Source organism: Melospiza melodia, chromosome 1 (genome assembly GCF_035770615.1).
Source record: "Melospiza melodia melodia isolate bMelMel2 chromosome 1, bMelMel2.pri, whole genome shotgun sequence".
Classification (NCBI taxonomy): domain Eukaryota; kingdom Metazoa; phylum Chordata; class Aves; order Passeriformes; family Passerellidae; genus Melospiza; species Melospiza melodia.
In genome coordinates this window covers 25,304,324-25,324,706 of record NC_086194.1, presented here as the reverse complement: position 1 = coordinate 25,324,706, position 20,383 = coordinate 25,304,324, and the positions used below count along the sequence as shown (strand labels likewise).

Below are 20,383 nucleotides of genomic sequence, written 5' to 3'. Positions count from 1 at the left end.
TTAAAATGTTATTGCTGTCCTTGTAGTAGTTTCTGAGCCTCAGAATTTGGCAGTCTCGAGATCATTTCCTTGTTCATTTATGCAGCTCTGTACCTGGAGATCCATGGTAACATATTTTAAACAGCGCAGGAAAATGAGCAGGATGGCTTGACAGCTCTGAGACTGAGCAACCTGTGTAATTCTGTGCTGTCTCAATGCCAAACTCCTCACACTGGCAATCCAAATACTCCTGAACTCCAAGCAGTCAGAGTCACTATTCCCTCTGATGAAAAAGACTCAAAAGGGTAGCGGTGGTTTCTGTACACCTGTAGATATTCATTCAGCCAGTGCAAAATGAGATTGTCTTGCCCAAAAGGTGCTCTGCTTACCACAGCCAAAGAATGCAGGGCTGGTGGTGGTGTCTGGCAGCAACATAAACCCAGCCAGACTTATCCACACAGAGCAAGGTATGCTCAAGGAAGTAATGCTCGTATTTGACAGTAAATGGAGCAGAAGTGCTTGTGGTGACCAAAAATATCTTTGAACTGTGTCTAATGTGCATTAGATCACAGTTTACATCATGCCAGTTATCTGGGAATGGTGCAAGCTATGTGAGTAGACCTGGATAGGATAGTCAGGAGGCTAAAAAATAGTAATATTCAGATTACTGCAGGTGTTCAGTAAAATCCATTTCTGGTAAGTCTCTTAATTAACAAAGGGAACATGCTACACTGCCTACCTTAGTAACTAAACCTCACCCTTTATTCTGAATGTCCTACTACCCATGTTCCAAAGGTATACATGGCATCAAGTAGGAAATGGGTATGAACTTCAATGATTATAATGTATTTTTTAAGCACTGCATTTGTTCCCAGGCCTAATTCCTTCTCCTTACAAAAGAGATAACTGATGAGATCATCTGGATCTCCCCTGACAGATGTCATTTCCTTTCTTCCTCCTTTCCATGCAACACAAAACTGTCTTCTGCACTCCAAAGGCCATGGCCAAAATCATGTCATAGTCACAGAGATGGTTACCATCCTCAGTGTAATGCTAGAATCAGAACAGATACCTTTAACTCCCTTAATTAAGGAAAATCTGGGAAAAACTTGCCCAATTTTATTTTCTCTTTATGATCTGAAGAAAACAGAAAACAGAAAACACTGTTTCTATCAGCAGAAAACACTTTGTGAATATAGTATCTTTTGTGTAAAATTTATGCAGTGGACAGGACCTAAGAGTTTGTAACCACCAAATTGCAAGGACAAGACACATCACAGAAAGTACCTGATACTTACTCATACCTACTCATCCCTGTTCCCTTTCAGTACTGTACTGGGAAACACTTGCATGGCCATCAGTGTGACAGTGTCACCATCAGCACCTTTAACAACCCCTAGGCTGAAGGCTGAAGTACTACCAGGACCAGTATTGATCAATAGGGGTTTAACAACATTTTCCTTATTGCCAAATCTTGAGTAACCCCACCTGTGTGGTGCATGAAGGTAAGAAACACAAACATTTGAGGTTTTTTGCAGGGGGATGTGTCCCACAGATAAAAGGTGCAATGCATCAATCACACAGGTCAGCCACACACCCCTCTACATGCACGTACACAATGAGACAGATTTGATCATTAGGCATTTAGGATACACCTCTCTTGCCCAATGTATGAAAGGAATCAGACTATGCTCACCATAAAATGGTACTGAAAGTCTTCAAACCCTGACATCTACAGCACACTGTGATGAGTTGTAGAAGTCTCTTTTCCCAAAGCCTAGTTGTTCCATTTTGTTTTTGAAGAGATTGTAAGAGAGTTCCTTCAAGAAACTTCTCTTGAATTTAATTCTAGACTAAAGAGAAGGAGACTTGCATGTTTCTGTAGTTTGAGGAGGGAACAGAGAGGATATGGATTTTTCTATCCTTTATGATCTCCCACAGGCACACATACATATGCATGTATGTACAGCTCTTAATTTATATAAGTTACATATGTCCCCGTGACAGGATTAATTCTAAGGTATATAGAAATCTTTTTATTCTTAATATCAGTGGGAATTACAGTAAGTGAAAGCCTTACTAGGGGTAGACAGGATTTTTACTTAGTAGTTCTGATTGTTCTGACATATTGCTATTTTAATAGCATGTTTTAAAATCTGAGTATATCCTGATTTTATGTCAAAAGTAATTTTTTTTCTAAAAACAAAAACTAACCTGAATTGAATGCATATAATGAATTCTCTATCTCCCCTTATCTACTGTTCTCTTACACAAAAAAAAAACAACCAAAAACCACCCAGCCCAGGATGAAAACACACCAATACATGGAGTCCAGCATTACAAATAATATTACTCAAGATGATGTGAAATGATGACAGTATGCTTGAGCTATAAGGAAGCAGTTTGTTACAAAACCCAGCAGCTTATTTAGGGAGCAACACAGACAGCAGTAGTCTCTGAAAATGCTCTCAAAGTAATCTTTGCAAGTATCTTGGTATTTAGGCATAATAGGAATTTTATGACAATGGAAAGAAATTATGGAAATTTTACTGCACAGAGTTGTTATTTTTGAAACTTTTGTATTGGCACTAATTGTAAGCATGAATATGCACTTCAGAGAAGGTAGGCAATTCTCTATCCTGAGGAATATCTGTTCACACAGAAACAAAATCACAGCGTGTGGAAGGAGGGGTCTTACCTAGAATTTCAGAAAACATTCAGACTTAAAAAGAATATCAATTCTTCTAGGAAAAAAGCCCAACATCCTCAACCCCTCTAAAAGTTAGAGGGCAACTTTTACCAGGTTTCACAAAATTTAAACATTTTCACAAAACTTCAATGTTTCAGTGCACAACCAAACAAGCTTTACTCTCTTATTTCAGAAAGATATAGGCTTTCAAGGAAGAGGCTTCCAGAAGCATCAACCAACTTGATATTTGCTCTTCTGGAACACTAAAATCATCAGCAAAAGTAATGGAAAGGTACAAAAGTTGACCTCTGATTGGTAAGTAAAAAGAAGGAATTAAGAATAGAAAAGAGAACATGAAAAACCACCAAAGAGTGAAAGACTGGACAGTCTGTTACCTCATCATCATCTGCATCATACTGTGCATAATGCTGCTCCAGCAGCTCTCTCTGGCGGCGTTCTTGCTCGAGAGTTTGGCTGATCAGCTGCGCAACCTCACTCACTTGTCCTGGCTTTTCTCGTCCAATTACAAACCTACACAAAACAATAGTGAAAAAATATTACTCCCACTGTTCAGTGAAGTTCTAGGGTTTTAGCCATTTCTAGTATAGAGGGTAGCCTTTTTCTCCCAAGATGCACAGTTTTGACTGTTCCAAATGTGTTCTGTGGATGAGATTTGTCACAAGGGCACTGTGTGCAGGAGCAGGAGTGATCAGACCATGACAGGAGGGGCAAAACAGAAGGGACCATGACAAGCCACCACTCCAAGTTTCATTAAAGTATAATCACTTCCATTACCTTCAGAGCCATGTATTTTCCAGAAGACCAGGCTGTCATGGGTGCACAGTAGGAGCACAGGCACACTTAGGGCAGTTTGTAGTGGAAGGAACAGGCATGAGAGTAACTCCTCCCCTCTACGACTTAGAAGTTCTCTTCCATTTCTGAGCTTTTATATTTGTCTTCCTCCAATTTAGAAAACAGAATCTATTCCCACATTTTAAAATCTGACAGACACGATTTCCTTAATTTTAAGCTGCATTTAATTCTGTCTTTTATTTAATGAACTTCTGTGCTAAGGAAGGTTTTCTCCACTGTTAGCTACTGCTGAACACTGGGTGCACACTTCCTTGGCTAAACAAAACACAAGGGGAGCGCCTCTTTCTTGGTTGAGACTTACAAGAATGCTTCTCAGTCTTGCTTTCAGCAACTAGAACTCAGAATTTTTTAGGATTGTAACCCCTTTTCTTTTTTTTCCAGCACAGTGGCATAACCATATTTAGGTATGTTTTTATCTCCAGAACTAATCATAAACACCCATTACACAGTACCAACACACTGTGAATTACTGAACAAAAGCACAATTTAAAGATGTCAAGCTGAAGAATTATTTTCTTAGAAGGCTAAAAAGATAATTAGGTAATTATAGATGAAAGAAGTATTATGTAGAGCTGACAAGCACAATAAAGTGACACTGAGATGCTGGATATAGTAAATTATTTGTTCCCACAACATTTGGCTCAAATGATTAATTTAATTTATTATTTGAATGAGGGCAGAAATGTGCATTATATCTCATGTATGAAAACTCTTTTCATTTGTACTGCCTATCACTGTTAAAATCCTTTGGGATTTGTCATCCATGTGTAAGCCAACTTCCCAACACTGGATGACCCTGGGTCTACTTCCTATGACAAATAAATTTTCAGATTAAATGAAGTCAGGCACTACAGAAAGGACTGCAATTTGGAGATTATTTCCACATCATCAAAATATCCAAGCTACTACTTACTGCAAAAAAGCTAAGAAAGGTGAAAATTAGTAACTCCATTTGAAATAATGTCACAAGGTGCTCCGAAAATAATTTGCAAGGAAGTGTCTTAGCTTAAAAACATCAGCAGCAAATACTGCAGAAACTAGAAGATAATCAAGGCAATAACATCAGCATTTTAATCCTGATTAAACCAGATCACAGTCTGGCACTCATACCCCACTATTGCAAAATATGACATTAGTTCTCAGTAATGATAAAGACCTTGGGCTGAAAGAAAAAGAATTGTTCTTCATGGCCCCTACACTTCATCTGTTCTGCATACTGACTCACACACAGATCCTGTTTCCTCTAAATTTTGATTTTAGAGCCAAGTATTATGAAGACTAAACCAGTCATGTTTTCAGACTCAACTGGGAGGAACAATGAACTTTGGAAATTACTAAAGGAAGTTAAAAAGGATTTAACCTGTATCTGCTACTTGTTTGTCTCCTCTGATGTGAAACAAATTAAAATCGATTATGGAAAAAAAGAATTCTATTTTAAAAAAACATTTTAAGCAAAATTATGCATGAGTATATTACACATAGTAGAGAGAGCACTACATTTGTAAACATGTGAAGGAGACCCTCAATGTGTAAAGTTATGAAACCACACAAAGTGATGCAAATATTGAATTCCCTCTGGCCTTCTGCCTGGTAATTTACCTTCCATGGAAAATACAAGACTCAAAACACTTCAATACAATCACCTTTTACACTGAAAACTTAGAATCAACAACATATAATGCATCCAAAGTCTGGTAAATCTTGGTATTTTAGAAATGGTTTTAGACACATTAGACTATAATGAAGTAATATTTTCATACAGACAAACAAAATTAGGTAGGATGTAAAAATATGAAGTTTTATTAATTGAATCTTTTTTTTTTCACATGCCAAAGACACAGTACACACAGATGGGAATTTCAAGGCTTGAATCACATTTAAGAATGAAATTACTCCATGATACTTGAACCTGTTCAATGACATATGAAAAAAAGTCTCCAAGCAATGACACAGTTTAAAGCAAATATTTTCCAAAACAGAAATATACTAGCAATGCTCTATCTTATGAAAATTTATTGCTTTAGAGAGAGGCATATCCAAAATGTCTGAAAAAAAGTTTTTAGAAGTGCTCAATCTACAGTTGATGTCACTTCTAGACAAAGAATTGTAAATTTGTAAAATGGGATACTGTGTTCCTAGCAATTACAGCTTTTACAAATGAAACCAAACTTTCTGTCATTTTACATTCCATAATCTTAAGAATACCATGCATATAATTATACTTAACTGGTAATTGGGATAAACCATAAATTATAAAGTTACATTTTAAAAAGAGCCAAATAAAAGTAACTTAGAAAACCATAAAGCAGGGGCAGTTATTAAAACTCTAAGCATTAATTAGATATTTATTCACAGAATAGCTTTAAATACAAGAAATATCATAATCCGAAGTGTTTAAATATGAGAAAGAGACATAAGGCTGTGATTCACTGACCAAAAAATCCATCACTGAACCATAACACACACACTTCAACAAAGTAGCCAATTGTATATTTCAAATTACTTTGGCTCAACAAAATCAATCACATGCATTTCAGACTTCATTACTTAATCTCAAAGGCTAGAAGTATTATAAGAAAAAACTATACATTCTGTCAGCAATAATATATTTGAGAAGCTGGTCATGTTTTTAGATATGAGACAAATGAGTATTTCACAGCCTTTAAACCACATTACAATAATATTCCATTCCCCTAGATTATTAAAGCCAGCAAATGCAAAATAAGCCCCAGCAAATCTATGATACAGCCATTACTAAATTTTAGGTCATTACTGATTTTTTCTGAAGTCTGCAAAAAAGAAGGAAGGAGAAGGAGAGAGGCAGGGCATGAACTGCCCTCGATATTCAAGAGTTACATGCAATTTAGCTGAATTACCAGCCGTGAAATATTCCTTGTGGTTGTGGTTAAAATGAACAGGGATGGAGCTAGAAATATAATTAATATTTGACTCCATAATGGATTTTAGAGTTATCCAAAAGAATTATGTGTCTTGAGAAATTGAAAATTAATTACAGTAGTGGTGGTTAAGAAAAGCATTTCACTGAAATTGAAAGCATTGAAATCCATGATTTAAATATTTTACAGCACACCTGATACATAGCTTTCTGCATATGTCCAGCTTTTAATAAAAGAGGATCTGCAGACCTGTGCTTCTTGAAATAACTTATTGATTTTTTTATCAACTATGGAAACCAGAAACACTATTATAAAAATTAATTTTAAAACATTTCCACTTTGAAAATAACTGGTACTAAAAAATATGTGAAGGCATCAAATCTGTGATGCGAAACTGAAGTTCTGCAGCATACACTTTTAGTGAAATGAGTTAATGATTTCTCCTGAAAATACTTCAGGAATTATGTGCTGAGTTAAAAATACATTAGCATGGTTTCCTTAAATTCCACAAAAATCAAGAATACAGCAAACACATTCTAAGAAAGAATGGGGGGGTTTGCTGTAACAGTATTCAAAATCTTCTCTTCTAACCTTTCCTAAAATACAGTTTGGTACAGTAAATGTATAAATGTAAAAAATGTACAGTAAAATTCATTCAGGGAGTTTTACAGACAGATGCCTCATTCCTGGAACTGTTCAAGGCCAGTGTGGATGGGGGTTTGAGCAACCTACTCTGGTGGAAGGTATCCCTGACAACAGCAGAGAGGTTGGAACTAAATGAACTTTAAGGTTCCTTCTAACTCAAACCATTCTATCATTTTTGAAATGGTTTTCCTCTGAGCTTTTAACTCTGGAGCTGCTTCAGCTACCATTTATCTAATTTATTTCAAGATGTCTTCAATTACCTTCTCTGGCTGCTTCCATCAGGTTAACAGCCACATAATTAATCTGAAGTGCTAAAAGGGGCGTGAACCCTGTTAAGAATGCAGTTTTAATTAGTCACAGCAGCACAAGCTGGAATTTGTGTGGTTACAATGAACAAGATCAACCTCTCCCAAACAGCACTCTCAAATGCAGAACTGACTACACATAAGGAATTCACTACCTATGAGCTTCCATTACACCTCTTGATATGAAATTATGTGAAACTCATAAACACTCTGAATAATTTCAGTTGGAAGGAAACCAGTACACCTTAAGCCCCTGACTTGAAAAGAAGGCCAACTTTGCCATGGCCTTGGTCAGAATTACCCTTGCTGCAACTTCTCTGGACTGCCTGTTATTTTGTCCCTTTGTACCAAGAATATGAAGAATCTGGATTCATCTATTCTGCCTCATGGAAGGCAGCTGAGACAGCAATAAGGCACCTGACATTCCATTCTTTTCTTTCTGAAGATCTTCTTTCCACCTCTTCCCAGGATGCTGCCTGCACATCTGCTCTCTAGCTCACAGTGATGCTGCTCCAGATGCCAGACTGTCATCAGCTCTTGCCTCATAAGGTTTCTCTCAGCACATTCCTGCAGGCTGTTGAAGGTCCTGTGATTGCAGCCCTTTGCTACTCTATCTACCTCATGTGCAAACTTTTGTCAGTAAATCCACCCAGCCCAGCCCTGCATCAGAGATAGGCATGTGCACAGCAATCTTTAAAGCTACTAGGCTGGAATCAAGAGGACTGGTAGAAGGAAATAAAAAAGATTTGCCTGGAGATAACTGATAAACGATCCAAAACTCCAATGAAAACAAGAGAAGAACTCTGCCTGGAGATCAGCACCCTTAGTAACACAATGAAGTGCTGACTATCAGTGAATGAAAGTGGTGATGACTGCAGTTATTCAAGGTCACATAAGAAACATCTAAGAGGGCAATCTGTGTAATATCTAGTGCAGGATGCTGGCTCATGGAGCCAGTACAGATAAGCAGACTTTGGGAAGAGCCTCCAAGGACCCTGGAGATCAAGTTGCCAGTAAGATGAACTGTTGTGCAGAAGTTCTGCAGCCTCTATCCTTGTGCCTAGACCCAGGATGAAGTATCCTGCATTTAAAAACAGACAGAAGGACCTCAACTTACCACTTCTGGTTAGAAGGGATAAGGCCATGAGCAGGGACACCTTTCACTAAATCAGGTTGCTCAGGGCCCCATTCAGTCTGGCTTTGAACAGTTCCAGGGATGACGCATCCACAAATTTTCTGAGGAATCTGTTCCAGTGCCTCCCTACCCATGACTAAAGAACTTTCTAATCTCTAACACAAATTTCTCCTCTTATAGTTTAAAACCATTCCCCCTTGTCCTATCACTATCTGTGTAAAAAGTCACTCTACTTCTTTCATATAAGCCCCCTTTCATTGCTGGAAGGTACTATAAATTATCCTTTGATTCTTTGCTTCTTCTGGCTGAACAATTCCAGCACTCCCAACTCTCTCCAGGAAAGGTGCTCCAGCCCTCTCATCAACTCTGTGGCCTCCTCTGGACCCACAGCAGCACGTTCACATCTTTCTTGTGCTGGGGACCCCAGAGCTGGATGCAGCACTCCAGTGGGGTCTCACATGACAGAGAAGAGAAGTAGAATCACCTCCCTCACCCTGATGGCCATTCCTCTTTTGGTGCTGGCCCAGGATGTGGTTTGCTTTCTGGGCAAACAGTGGTATCAGTGGTACAGGTGGATGAGCAGCAAAATCACAGATTAAGCATCAGAAAAGCCTCAGCAGACTCTCCAGAGCATCTTGGATAGAAGCCCCTGATAAACCATGCTACTATCAACACTAAATGGATATTGAGTCAGACAATTAGGCAGTCATGTAAAAAACCCACACAATAATATCAGTGCACTTAAATTAATTATTCCTCCAGAAATCAATTCTAGTCTAGGGCCTCACTGACACATTAGCTTTACTCAAGAGTACTTCAAAATTAGCCAAGGGATTCAATGTTTTGGCACCTCTCCAAGTTCTGGTCCTTACATTGCTCTGTTCTTCTGAGAGTGCATGTTAAGAATCAATTCCATCTCTTTCCAGACAGCCTGACAGTATTCCAACAAAATCCTTGCTTAAAAGGTTTCCTTGAATACGGGGTGATGATTTAATCAGCATTTGCTATAGCACCACACAACTCCTATGGGAATGACCACTTCAAAGAAACACATTTGTAAATCTGTGCTTTAACATACCTGAATGCAGACACCTCTGTTCAGAAAGTACAAGTGCTAGCAGACCATGTTTCTAAAAAAAACCAGATTGCTTTTTCAGGTGAGATCTGTCTTCCCTCACTCTCATCCTTGGTGGCATCCACACGGAAGAAATCCAGGAAGAAAATACAGGTAGGTCACCAGTAAGCTTCTGAGTTCAGACCACATCCTTAATCTGGATGATTAGATGATCCAGATTCTAGGCAAGCCAGACCATCCTCACAGCACAGTCCAGCTAAATGCTCCTACAGCACCATCCATACAGTTTGGTGCAAAGGATGCTACAGTTATCCTGCAAGGATGAACAGCAGGTATTTCTGCCCAGCTGTCACAAAGTTGTATCCCATTAATCAAGGTGCACCAAAACTGTGTGGGAGCTTCCACAAAATAGTATCTTGGATGAAGGAGTAAAATAATTAGCTGAATAAACATATATGATGATATTTTAGTTGCAGGATTAGGAGGTTTAGATTATGTTTAGATCCAACCAAGTTGAGGATGAACTAATTCAAAACCTATCAAGTTGTTCCTTTTTCCAGGAAAAGAAAAGAAAAGCTGCTCCTAATGAAATCTAGTCCCACTAAACCTTACTCATTCATGCTATATCTAATTTTAAAAGTCATGCTCCAATACCTAGAAAAATAGTTTGTAATTCAGACAAAATATTTAAATTAATATTTCTTTATATATTTCACACTCAAACATATAATTTGCTGTCCAAATGCGCAAATATTTTTTTAAAAATTGCCATAAAATTCAAATTAGCAAGAAATAAGGACACAGGGGCTATGTTTATGCCAGTAAATCACACAGTGCCAGGGAATGCTTCCAAGTACTAGTAAATGGTCATCATATTAAAATTGTATTTTACATCACTGAAACAGTCTTGGAAACAGCTTGACCCAAGTTAAGTAATATTCTGCTAAAGAATACTCAGACCCAGTCCAGGAGTTAGCAAAGGCTAGGAGTCAGCTTGGATGTTTCCAATGGACACTTTGGATATGTCCCCCCTGCTCAGAAAGGTACAACTCTTTAAGGGTAGGAGCCCAACCACGCTGGTGCCAGCTGGCCCCAGCACAAAGAACAGGCCAAGGCACAGCTTGTCTACTCCACAGGCACAGCCAAGGAATATAAACCAGCTAAGCAGTGATGAATGCAGTCTTATCTCACCCATCCTAAGGGGTCAGAGGACTCTGGAGTAACTTTTCACGTTCAGCACACTAGACTGGTAGTCCTACAGGACAATTACCAGTGCTTGTAAGAGTATTTTGCAGAAACCAGAAAGAAAACCTATTATGGAATCTTTAGTATAAGCACAGTGGATTAAACAGGAGAAATTTACCCTACTTTGGCACACAGCACCACACATTTAGTTTCTGCAGGATCCATAAATCAGGTTTATCAAAGAAGCAGAAAGTGCACCAAGCACACATGGCTTCTGAAGCAGCCCAGCATGAAGTCCCAGCTCAGCAATCAGCACTGCAGAGCAAAGGGATTTTCTTTCCTTCTCTTTTTCATCTCCTCAGCTCTGGCACTTGGATTCAAGCAAAAAGAAATAGACAAGGAAAGGAAGAACAAAACCACAACCCCCTGAAAACAGATAACATAACCCAGCTCTCTGAAGCAGACATGGAGTGTGGTATCTTTTGGTTTGGGTCCTGTCTCATTACCCAGTAATTAGCAGTCCTGCCTATGCCACAATGTAGCTCTGCACTATGGAGGATGCCTGCAAATTTTTAAGAACCCAACTGTTTCACAGGGTAAGAGCAGAGGCAGGCAAAGTCAGAAGGAGCAAAAGAAAATCTGCACAGGCATGCACACTGGGAGAGGAGGATTATCACCTAGACAAGGCAGGCACAACAAAGGCAGGCTGCTCAGTGTTACTGTCAGCAGCAGCATTCCCATCGGGGCACTGCTGCTGCCTGGGACCTGAGGCAGATTTCATCTGTCCCCTGCACTGCCTCAGCCCTTGCAAAGACCTGACTGTACAAACTGCCCTTCCAGATGCTGTGGTGGCAAACAAAACTAACAGCAGGCATGCAAATACTATTTTAGGAAATGGTGTATTTTTCTGAAAAAATTCATCTCAAGATGCGGTGAGGAATTAGCTGAGAAAGGAATAAATGACATTTCAAATTGATGTTAATGAACAACCAAGTATTTTTACTTTTTACCCTTTATAGCTCCTTGCATAAGAGCTATATAAATGTGAAAATTTGTATGAAAGATTACACTTTCAATTTAGTACGAGATAGAATTTAGGCTATGAACTAACTGGGAGTTGAGACAGAACCCTGCTTTGAATTAAAACTTTCCAAATAAGAAAAAACAAAAAATGGCAGTAAGTTATACTTTATTAGAACAGAGAATAGTGAATAGTGAAAAGCCAGAGGGCTGGTTATTTGCAATGCTGCTGTTAGAACATACTCTTTAATGATCTTTTAATGATCTAGAAGATTAATTAGACATGGCAAAATTGGCTAACCAATTATTTAAGAAGCAAAGACTTTGATCCATTTCAGCAGAATTTAAATAAACAAAAGCAGGTAAACTCATTGGCAGGTTAGAATTAAAACAATTAATAACTTTCAGGGTGGTACAAGTCATGATAAACCACCAAACAAGTTTGCATAGGCTCTGTGTGGTTCCCTAAAAAAAAATCAAGAACTGACTCAGAAGGCACCATGAGAGCATCCGCTCAGTGCCTAGCAACAGGGTGGGAAGCCAGGAAAATGTTTAGTCACATTCATACAACAGGATACGGAAGGAGGACACGGAATTTAAAATTTGCCTCTCCAGTAAAACACTGAATTTGGTTAACTTCCTTAAAAGAAACCTTTCAGAGGAAAGTAAAAATGCTAAAAGTATACAAGCAGCATATGAAAGACTGGGATTTTTGACGATTCTCTCATGCAAGATCCTTTCTCCTTATCAATGCATTAAGTCTTCCAAGAACCATGTCCTCCTTTCCTGGGACCGTGCCTTTCCCAGAGCTGTGTGAGCACAAATCTTTGTATTCAGTAACTATGATAATAGGATAAAGTTTTCTCTATGAAAGAACTAGATTTTTCCTCTTGTGAGTATGTTCAAGGAAAAAGAAATAAAATTCCCTAGAGGCATACAGCTCTTTGAGTGAGCATTCTCTGGCAGAGACCGTAGGGTCTCCCAGAACCCTTTCAGTATGATGAACAGGGGAAGAAAGTGTGGTCACAAAGGCTAAACACCACCCAAGCAGCCTCAAAGAACAGGCCTGATACTCAACATCACAGTCCATGGGGAGACTGCAAGCAAAACAACACAGGAGAAACTCCATGACAGGATGGGATTCCCACTGTCAAGCCGTCTCCTTATCCTATCTTTTATGACTGCAGGCACCACTTGCAAACTTCAAGCTGATGGATTACATCCTAAATGGGGTCAAAAGAAGCACAGAACAATTAGTGGTATTAGTGTGGCACTGCCCTCTGAAGCATTAATCTTAGAGTAGGGGCAACAGTCAACAATATTGAAAACAACACACATTTCAAATCCCTCCTGTATATAATCAAATTCTGAAATCTGCTAATGTGAGATATTAGTGAACTAAACAGTTATATAAAATTATAGAAGACTTGATATTTACATCAATTGAAATAGCATTCATAGTTGCATTTGCCTGATTAGAGTCACGAGGACACTAATTCTCATCCTGAAAAGCAGAAGCTGATTGCCAGCTGGGATTATGAAAGAATTCCATCTCTTGCCTTTGCCTCATAGGCTACCAGAGTACATCTGCTGGATACTGATTATCTTTCTAGAAAACATTATAAGAAAGAATAATTTAATTTATTATCACTGTGGAAGTCAAACTGGTTGAGCCAATGATCTTTCATTATGGTATGATGAGTCTGCTGGATAATCCAATACTGCAAACAATGGATAAAATAACCGCAGATGCTTTTTACATTTGTTCTTCCTTCATTTCCTCTCAGCCTCACCTAGAACAGTTCAAAAGGTAAAAGCCATGTCTTCATTTTCACAAATTCTTTACTATGTCAGCTACAGAGAGTCTGGATACATTTTTTCTGGTAGAAAAATTGCAAAAATCTATTCTAGGTCAACGACTTCCACTGTCAGTATCATTCAAAGTGTTCAGAAGGCTCAAAGGAGAAAAATAAATCACTAAGTATTGGTATTATGCAAGCTCTCTGAAGAGGTATTGACTGCATTTACTGCAAAGAATTAACAAGTGGCTTTAATGTCATTCTATTCTTGAGTGTCCTTTCTTTGCAACGGATCTCACATACTAAACCCTGCTATAAAAACCAGCATGCACTTTGACTAGATTAAGGACAAAATGACTTCAGATACCAAATGCTGAGGGATATAAACGTGAAGTAATGCCAGTGAAAGGCACACAGATCTCTGTGTGTACAGGACACCAGGCAAAAGAAAAGCACAGATTCTGTATGCTATGATCACATAGATAACTATGCCTATTAAAGCAGTTCTATAAACGCCATCAAGCTGACACTATTGAACAGCAGATATGCAAGTAAGTGTGAACGTGATTCCTCCTGTGAAGGAAGGATTCGTGAAGCTGCCTTGCCTTGGATCAGGTGAGGTGTGCTTGTACACCGCCTACACACAGGCAGTCAGCTGGGACATCCTCCCCAGGAAAGGCAGGAGGGGTTTATGGAGCAGCAACCTCTGCCCCTGCTCCTGCCTCCTGCAGTGACACGGATCATTCATGGCACTGCCATGGGAATGGTGCACTCCAAGGGCAGGAGTACTGCTCCCTGCCCTGCTCCCTGCCCTGCTCCCTGCACTGCTCCCTGCCCTGCCCTGCTCCCTGCCCCGCTCCCTGCACTGCTCCCTGCCCTGCTCCCTGCACTGCTCCCTGCCCTGCTCCCTGCACTGCTCCCTGCCCTGCTCCCTGCACTGCTCCCTGCCCTGCCCTGCTCCCTGCCCCGCTCCCTGCCCCGCTCCCTGCCCCGCTCCCTGCCCCGCTCTCTGCCCTGCCCTGCTCCCTGCCCTGCTCCCTGCCCTGCCCGGCTCCCTGCCCTGCTCCCTGCCCGGCTCCCTGCCCTGCCCTGCTCCCTGCCCTGCTCCCTGCCCTGCCCTGCTCCCTGCCCTGCTCCCTGCACTGCTCCCTGCCCTGCTCCCTGCCCTGCCCTGCTCCCTGCCCTGCTCCCTGCCCTGCCCTGCTCCCTGCCCTGCACTGCTCCCTGCCCTGCCCGGCTCCCTGCCCTGCTCCCTGCCCGGCTCCCTGCTCCCTGCCCTGCTCCCTGCCCTGCACTGCTCCCTGCCCTGCCCGGCTCCCTGCCCTGCTCCCTGCCCGGCTCCCTGCTCCCTGCCCTGCTCTCTGCCCTGCCCTGCTCCCTGCCCTGCCCTGCTCCCTGCCCTGCCCTGCTCCCTGCCCTGCCCTGCTCCCTGCCCTGCTCCCTGCCCGGCTCCCTGCCCTGCTCCCTGCCCTGCTCCCTGCCCGGCTCCCTGCCCTGCCCTGCTCCCTGCACTGCCCTGCTCTCTGCCCTGCCCTGCTCCCTGCCCGGCTCCCTGCCCTGCTCCCTGCCCTGCTCCCTGCCCTGCCCTGCTCCCTGCCCTGCCCTGCTCCCTGCCCTGCTCCCTGCCCTGCCCTGCTCTCTGCCCTGCTCCCTGCCCTGCTCCCTGCCCGGCTCCCTGCCCTGCTCCCTGCCCTGCTCCCTGCCCCGCTCCCTGCCCTGCCCTGCTCCCTGCCCTGCTCCCTGCCCGGCTCCCTGCCCCGCTCCCTGCCCGGCTCCCTGCCCTGCTCCCTGCCTTGCTCCCTGCCCGGCTCCCTGCCCCGCTCCCTGCACTGACAGCAGGCAGGAGCTGCCAGCTGGAGACAAGAAAGGCATTTTGCCCCAGCAGACCCTCCCATGGTGTCCCTAATGTTCTGGAGCAGTTCAAGTGCAGAGGTTTTCACTGTCTGCCAAAGAAGGTGGAGATGAGGGATTCTCCATCCTAGCTTTAACACAGCAGGAAAGAGAATCTGCCAGAAACCAATTCTTCTCACCACGAAACAAGCAGCAGGCAGGGCTCTTTTGCCACATGTCAAAAGAAGAACAGTCAGGAAGTTAAAAATACCTTATTTCCTTTCATATCTAAATTCATCAATATTAGCTCTTACTTTCTTTACAAGCAAATGTTCAAACCTGTATTGAAGCCGAAACATCAAGCATACTGAAATATCTCTTTCTAAAAAACTGCTTTCTGGAACCATTTTTCATTTTGTGCAACTAAAACCAATGTAGAGCATCAAGCAACAACACCATCCAGGACTGGACCAGAAGCTAAGCAGGAGCCTGTGCCGTACAAGGCTTGGCTACCTTGTCAAGCCTCACTCCCAGCCTACCACAAATCAGGGAAAACATCATGCATTTCTCAGCTGGCTTGCATAAAGCAGAAAGAAGTCTTTCCGAGCATTTTTTTCCATGAAGTTTAAAATGGAAAAAAAATTGAGGAAGTTGCACCAAATTCTACCCATTTCTTTCCTCTGATTAGAAATACACATTAGTAAGATACTGCCAACCACATGGTATGCTCTTTATGTATACATTATTAATATTTTAGTAACATTTTATATTGTAACTTATAGAGTATTTGAAATGTATTATTAACTGAGTATTATTCTATGCTTTTTTGGGGTCTAGTTTTGACACTAACATACTGAGTCATTTTTTCCATGAAAACTCAGTATCCTAATCTTCCAAGGAAAAATGAAGAAACTCAAATATCTCTTTGACAAATGAGACCTGTCAGAAGCCAATGATCCCAGTGCACAGTACACTTGACAATGTGAACTCAACAACAATGAAGAAATACTTCTTTCAGCTCCCTATTTTGTGACAAGGGTCTAGATTGCAACCAGTCTCACTGTAATTTATTTCCTGAGAGAAGACTGTGGGAGTTCTGTGTGAAAATCACTTTATGATTTTTCCTTCCTCCATTATTTTCCCATGGAAGCAAGTATTCTATTCCATAACTTATGCAGCAATAATCACACAAACTGAGCTGATTCTAAATGTATACAATAGGTATGTTTTATGTGAGTGCTTTCTTTTTTCCTTTTTCCTTTTGAACTAGAACATCAAACACAGATTATACATAACATTTGCTCTGCGTTCCAAAATACAGGAACACATTATTCTCTATCATAAGGATTTTATGTTTGAAGATCCCAACTATAGAAAACCTAATAAAGTATATACTCATTTTCATAGTTTAGTCAGTAGGAGCACTCACAGCATGTGTGAGTCTTTGCAGAAATAGTAATGGTGTAACTTCAAATGTAAATGTTACACAAAAATATACTCGCCTATAATTACATTACAGTTTCAAATATTCTCTTTTTTCCTAAATAACCTCTCTCAAATAAAAGATTTATCAACCACCCCCAAGATTCTGTGCAGAATCCACATCCCAGCATTATTCCTCAATGTCATGTAGGATCAGCTGTGGAATTTTAGTGGAAGTGTGCTTTCCAACATAGAGCACCACCATCTGAGGGCGTCTGCATATATTACCACCCGGAGTTTAGTCATGGTTCAAAAGAAGTCAGCTCTGAACTCATTAATTAAAGAATTCAGTTGTACTCCCTAGAGAGAACCAAAAGGTGACTTCAGAATGGCTGCTGCTTTTACAATATGTCAAAGATATTTCTGGATTTATTTTGTAGAATTGAATCTTTACTGAAATTACCAAGCTGTTGAAAAACTGTGTGACTGCACAGGGTCTTAAATGGCAAACCAGTTCAATTCTAGGGAAACAAAGCTCTTATTAATGACATTTTATAGTTTTGCACTCACAAGCACACAAGTTCAGAAGTGTACTTGCAGAATATGTTACATTTTTGAGTCTGTTCAATTAATTTATGGACTTTTACAGGGACAATGAACCACAGTATAGGTGCAGAGAGAAACCCACAGGTGGTGCTGGGAGCTCGGTTAATTAATACTGGTTACTCTCCTTAATTTGGCAGCTGTTGTCACTACTGCATCCAATTCTCTCCTGTCCTCTGTGCTGAGGTGGCAACTGAGGGACCAGAGTGCTGATCTCCTCCTGCTCCAACCCTGGAGCGTGAACAGGGTCAGTGTCCCCACGGGTGGAGCAAGGAAGTGATCACTGGCAGCAGCTTCCATCTGACCAACACCATGACCTTCATCATCCCCACTAATGCAAACAGCTTGAAGCCCATGAACATCTAGATTAGTGATGAATAGCATAGTCATCATCTGTCTGCAATTCCAGCTTGTCTTGGTTGTAATACTTTAAAAATGTAAGCCAAAACAAAACTGTCATACTGTATTTTATCCCTCTCTCAGAATCAAAGGAGAGATCAAAGGAGAGAAGACATAGAGGCAAAAAGCCTCTGATTGTACCTGGGCAAACTGAAAGGCCTGCAAAGGAAGCCAAGTAATCTTAAGTATTAATTTAAATCTCTTTTTTCCCTCTAAAATACTCACCTGACTTTCTCTTTGGTGTTTCTAAGAACAGTTGCAGCAAAATTTTGTGTAACACCAACCAGACTGATGCCATCAACTTCCACAATTTGGTCATTCACTTGGATCCTTTCAGGAAAAAGAACACAAATGCATAAATAATTGTATGAATTCTTCCAAATTTTCAGCAAAACTTAGCATAGAGAGATCTTTATAGTTTGACCTTAAACAAAAGCTCAGTCATAGAATGATTGAGGTAAATATGAAAAACACATCATTCCTTGCACACAGACATCTCGGTAATCCAACTTCAAAGTTACCATTACAGTTAATATAATCAATTAATTATCCAGTCTCTTTCCTTGTATAGAAATACAGCAACACAAACTCCTGAATTTGTCATATGAATTAAATTAAATGAGATACTTAAACAGCTCTTATATCATTCTTTCCTAAGCCAATCTTGAAAAACAGCATAAGACATAGTTCTGGCATTTCATGCTAATGGAAAAAAAATGTAGTATTTAACTAAAACAAGCTGCTCATCTGTGGAGAAAAGAACTAAGCATCAGACCCAATTGTGACGTACTATCTTAAGATATTTCATCTAACTTGTTCCAAAAAAATGAATTCTCAGTGTAAGCATGATCTTGCTGCACACAATCATAAAACTTGGACTGCTGTAATGAGGTCTCTCTTTTTGTGACCAAAAACCTATTTACAGCTGATACACTGTTTAATGCAGAAGAAGTTTAGACAGATGAAAGCCATGTTGCTTTTATCTAAAGCAAGCACAGCTACGAAATCCCTACAGCAGGCACTGGACTCCTCTAGATTACGAATCCCTGGAAGATGACTGCTATACTGTTCTTTAGAAACGCACGATCTCTTAATAGTTTCAAAACAAAAACCAAACAAACACATCCAGAACTAGTCAAAGGGAGCAATTTTCAAGCACTTACATGGATTCTATTGATCCAAATAACAGAGTTTACAAAGCAACCAAGAAACAGCTATGAAAAAATCCTATTTAAATTATATGAAAATACCTAAATTAATGTATTTAACATCTTAGGATATATTAGTGATAAGATTTCTTTTCAAAAAACAGAGGCTTCAACAGAATGTTGAAGCATTTGTACTTGGAGCACTAATTTCTCTGTCAAGTCTGAGGAACTGCTTTGCAGTTTTACATGTGTTCAAGCAGCATCTTTGTTCTTTGGATTCCAGTGATGAGTAAGAAATACAGTATTTACTCTTTGGCAGCCTCACACTACAGAATGTCACTGTGTTCTAGGCAGGATCTCCCTTGAAAAAGGCAGCCTATAAACTCCTATTTTGAAAATCATATCTGACATTTTAAACTCAGAATTTTATTTCAATTTGCACTGAAACATTTGAGAAATACAGCACTCGCATCAATATTCATCTAATTTTGAACTTTTTTTTTTAAACTTCCAACTCTTATTTTTATGGACATTGTTCTCCAATACTCCTTTACACATATATTTTAATTATATAGGAGCATATATGCATATCAACCTACAAAGGGAGGACCTCCCCTGAAAGCCCATTCTGACAAGAGCTCCAGGCCCCCTGTGTCAAATCTAATTTCAAACATGAATGAAAAATTAGGCTTGGATTGCCAAAGTCTGAATTACAGAAATTGTATTGCTTTTAGCATTAATAACATTGGTAATTCTTCTGACAATTATTTTCTAATGTTCATGACTTTAAACTCTGCCTGCAGATAACAATGAAATAGCAACTATAGAAACAAACCAACTACAATTGAAAAAATTATTTGCACAATTGCTCTGTATGATGAACTGAAAAATTTAATTTGTGCAGAGACATCTTCTAGAGTTCAAGTTAAGAACTATGCAACGTTTCAAAACTGTTGCTCCCAATGCTATCAAAATACTTCATAAAGTGAATGACACATCACCACAACAACCTGAAAGAAGCAGCTATTGATTGATTGATCCAGGAAAAGATTTTATTTTTCATATTCAGTCTAATTTTTCATATTCAGTCTAATGACTGATTTCCTATCTTTCTCACTACTAATAACCTCTCCTAATACTTATCAACCTGCTTGCCTTTGGATTCATCTTGAAGCACCCTCCTTGGGCATACACTGGCACACAAAACCTTTAAGTATGACAGCTAAATGCTACCTTTTTGTCTACAGCAGCATGAATCAAGCCAGGGGTGTTAAATCACTGAGAAACCTCTTTGCAGATTTTGTATTTCCAGGGGAGACAAGTACTTTATATCATAATTTGATAGGTCTTTCAATAAAAAATAGAACAACTATCCTACA

At 40.2% G+C, this 20,383-nt stretch overlaps 1 protein-coding gene across 5 annotated transcripts in view; it reads right to left on the bottom strand.

Annotated features, from left to right (window-relative positions):
• The window catches only part of PPP1R9A (protein phosphatase 1 regulatory subunit 9A), a 128,113-nt gene that overhangs the window by 35,917 nt on the left and 71,813 nt on the right, over positions 1–20,383 (bottom strand). For all 5 annotated transcript variants that reach the window (XM_063151630.1, XM_063151622.1, XM_063151638.1 and 2 more), the window contains exons 5-6: positions 18,082–18,186; positions 3,064–3,199 (exon numbers count right to left, since the gene is read on the bottom strand). In XM_063151630.1, coding sequence (XP_063007700.1) covers positions 3,064–3,199; positions 18,082–18,186 — 241 coding nt within the window. The remainder of the gene's footprint in view (positions 1–3,063; positions 3,200–18,081; positions 18,187–20,383) is intronic.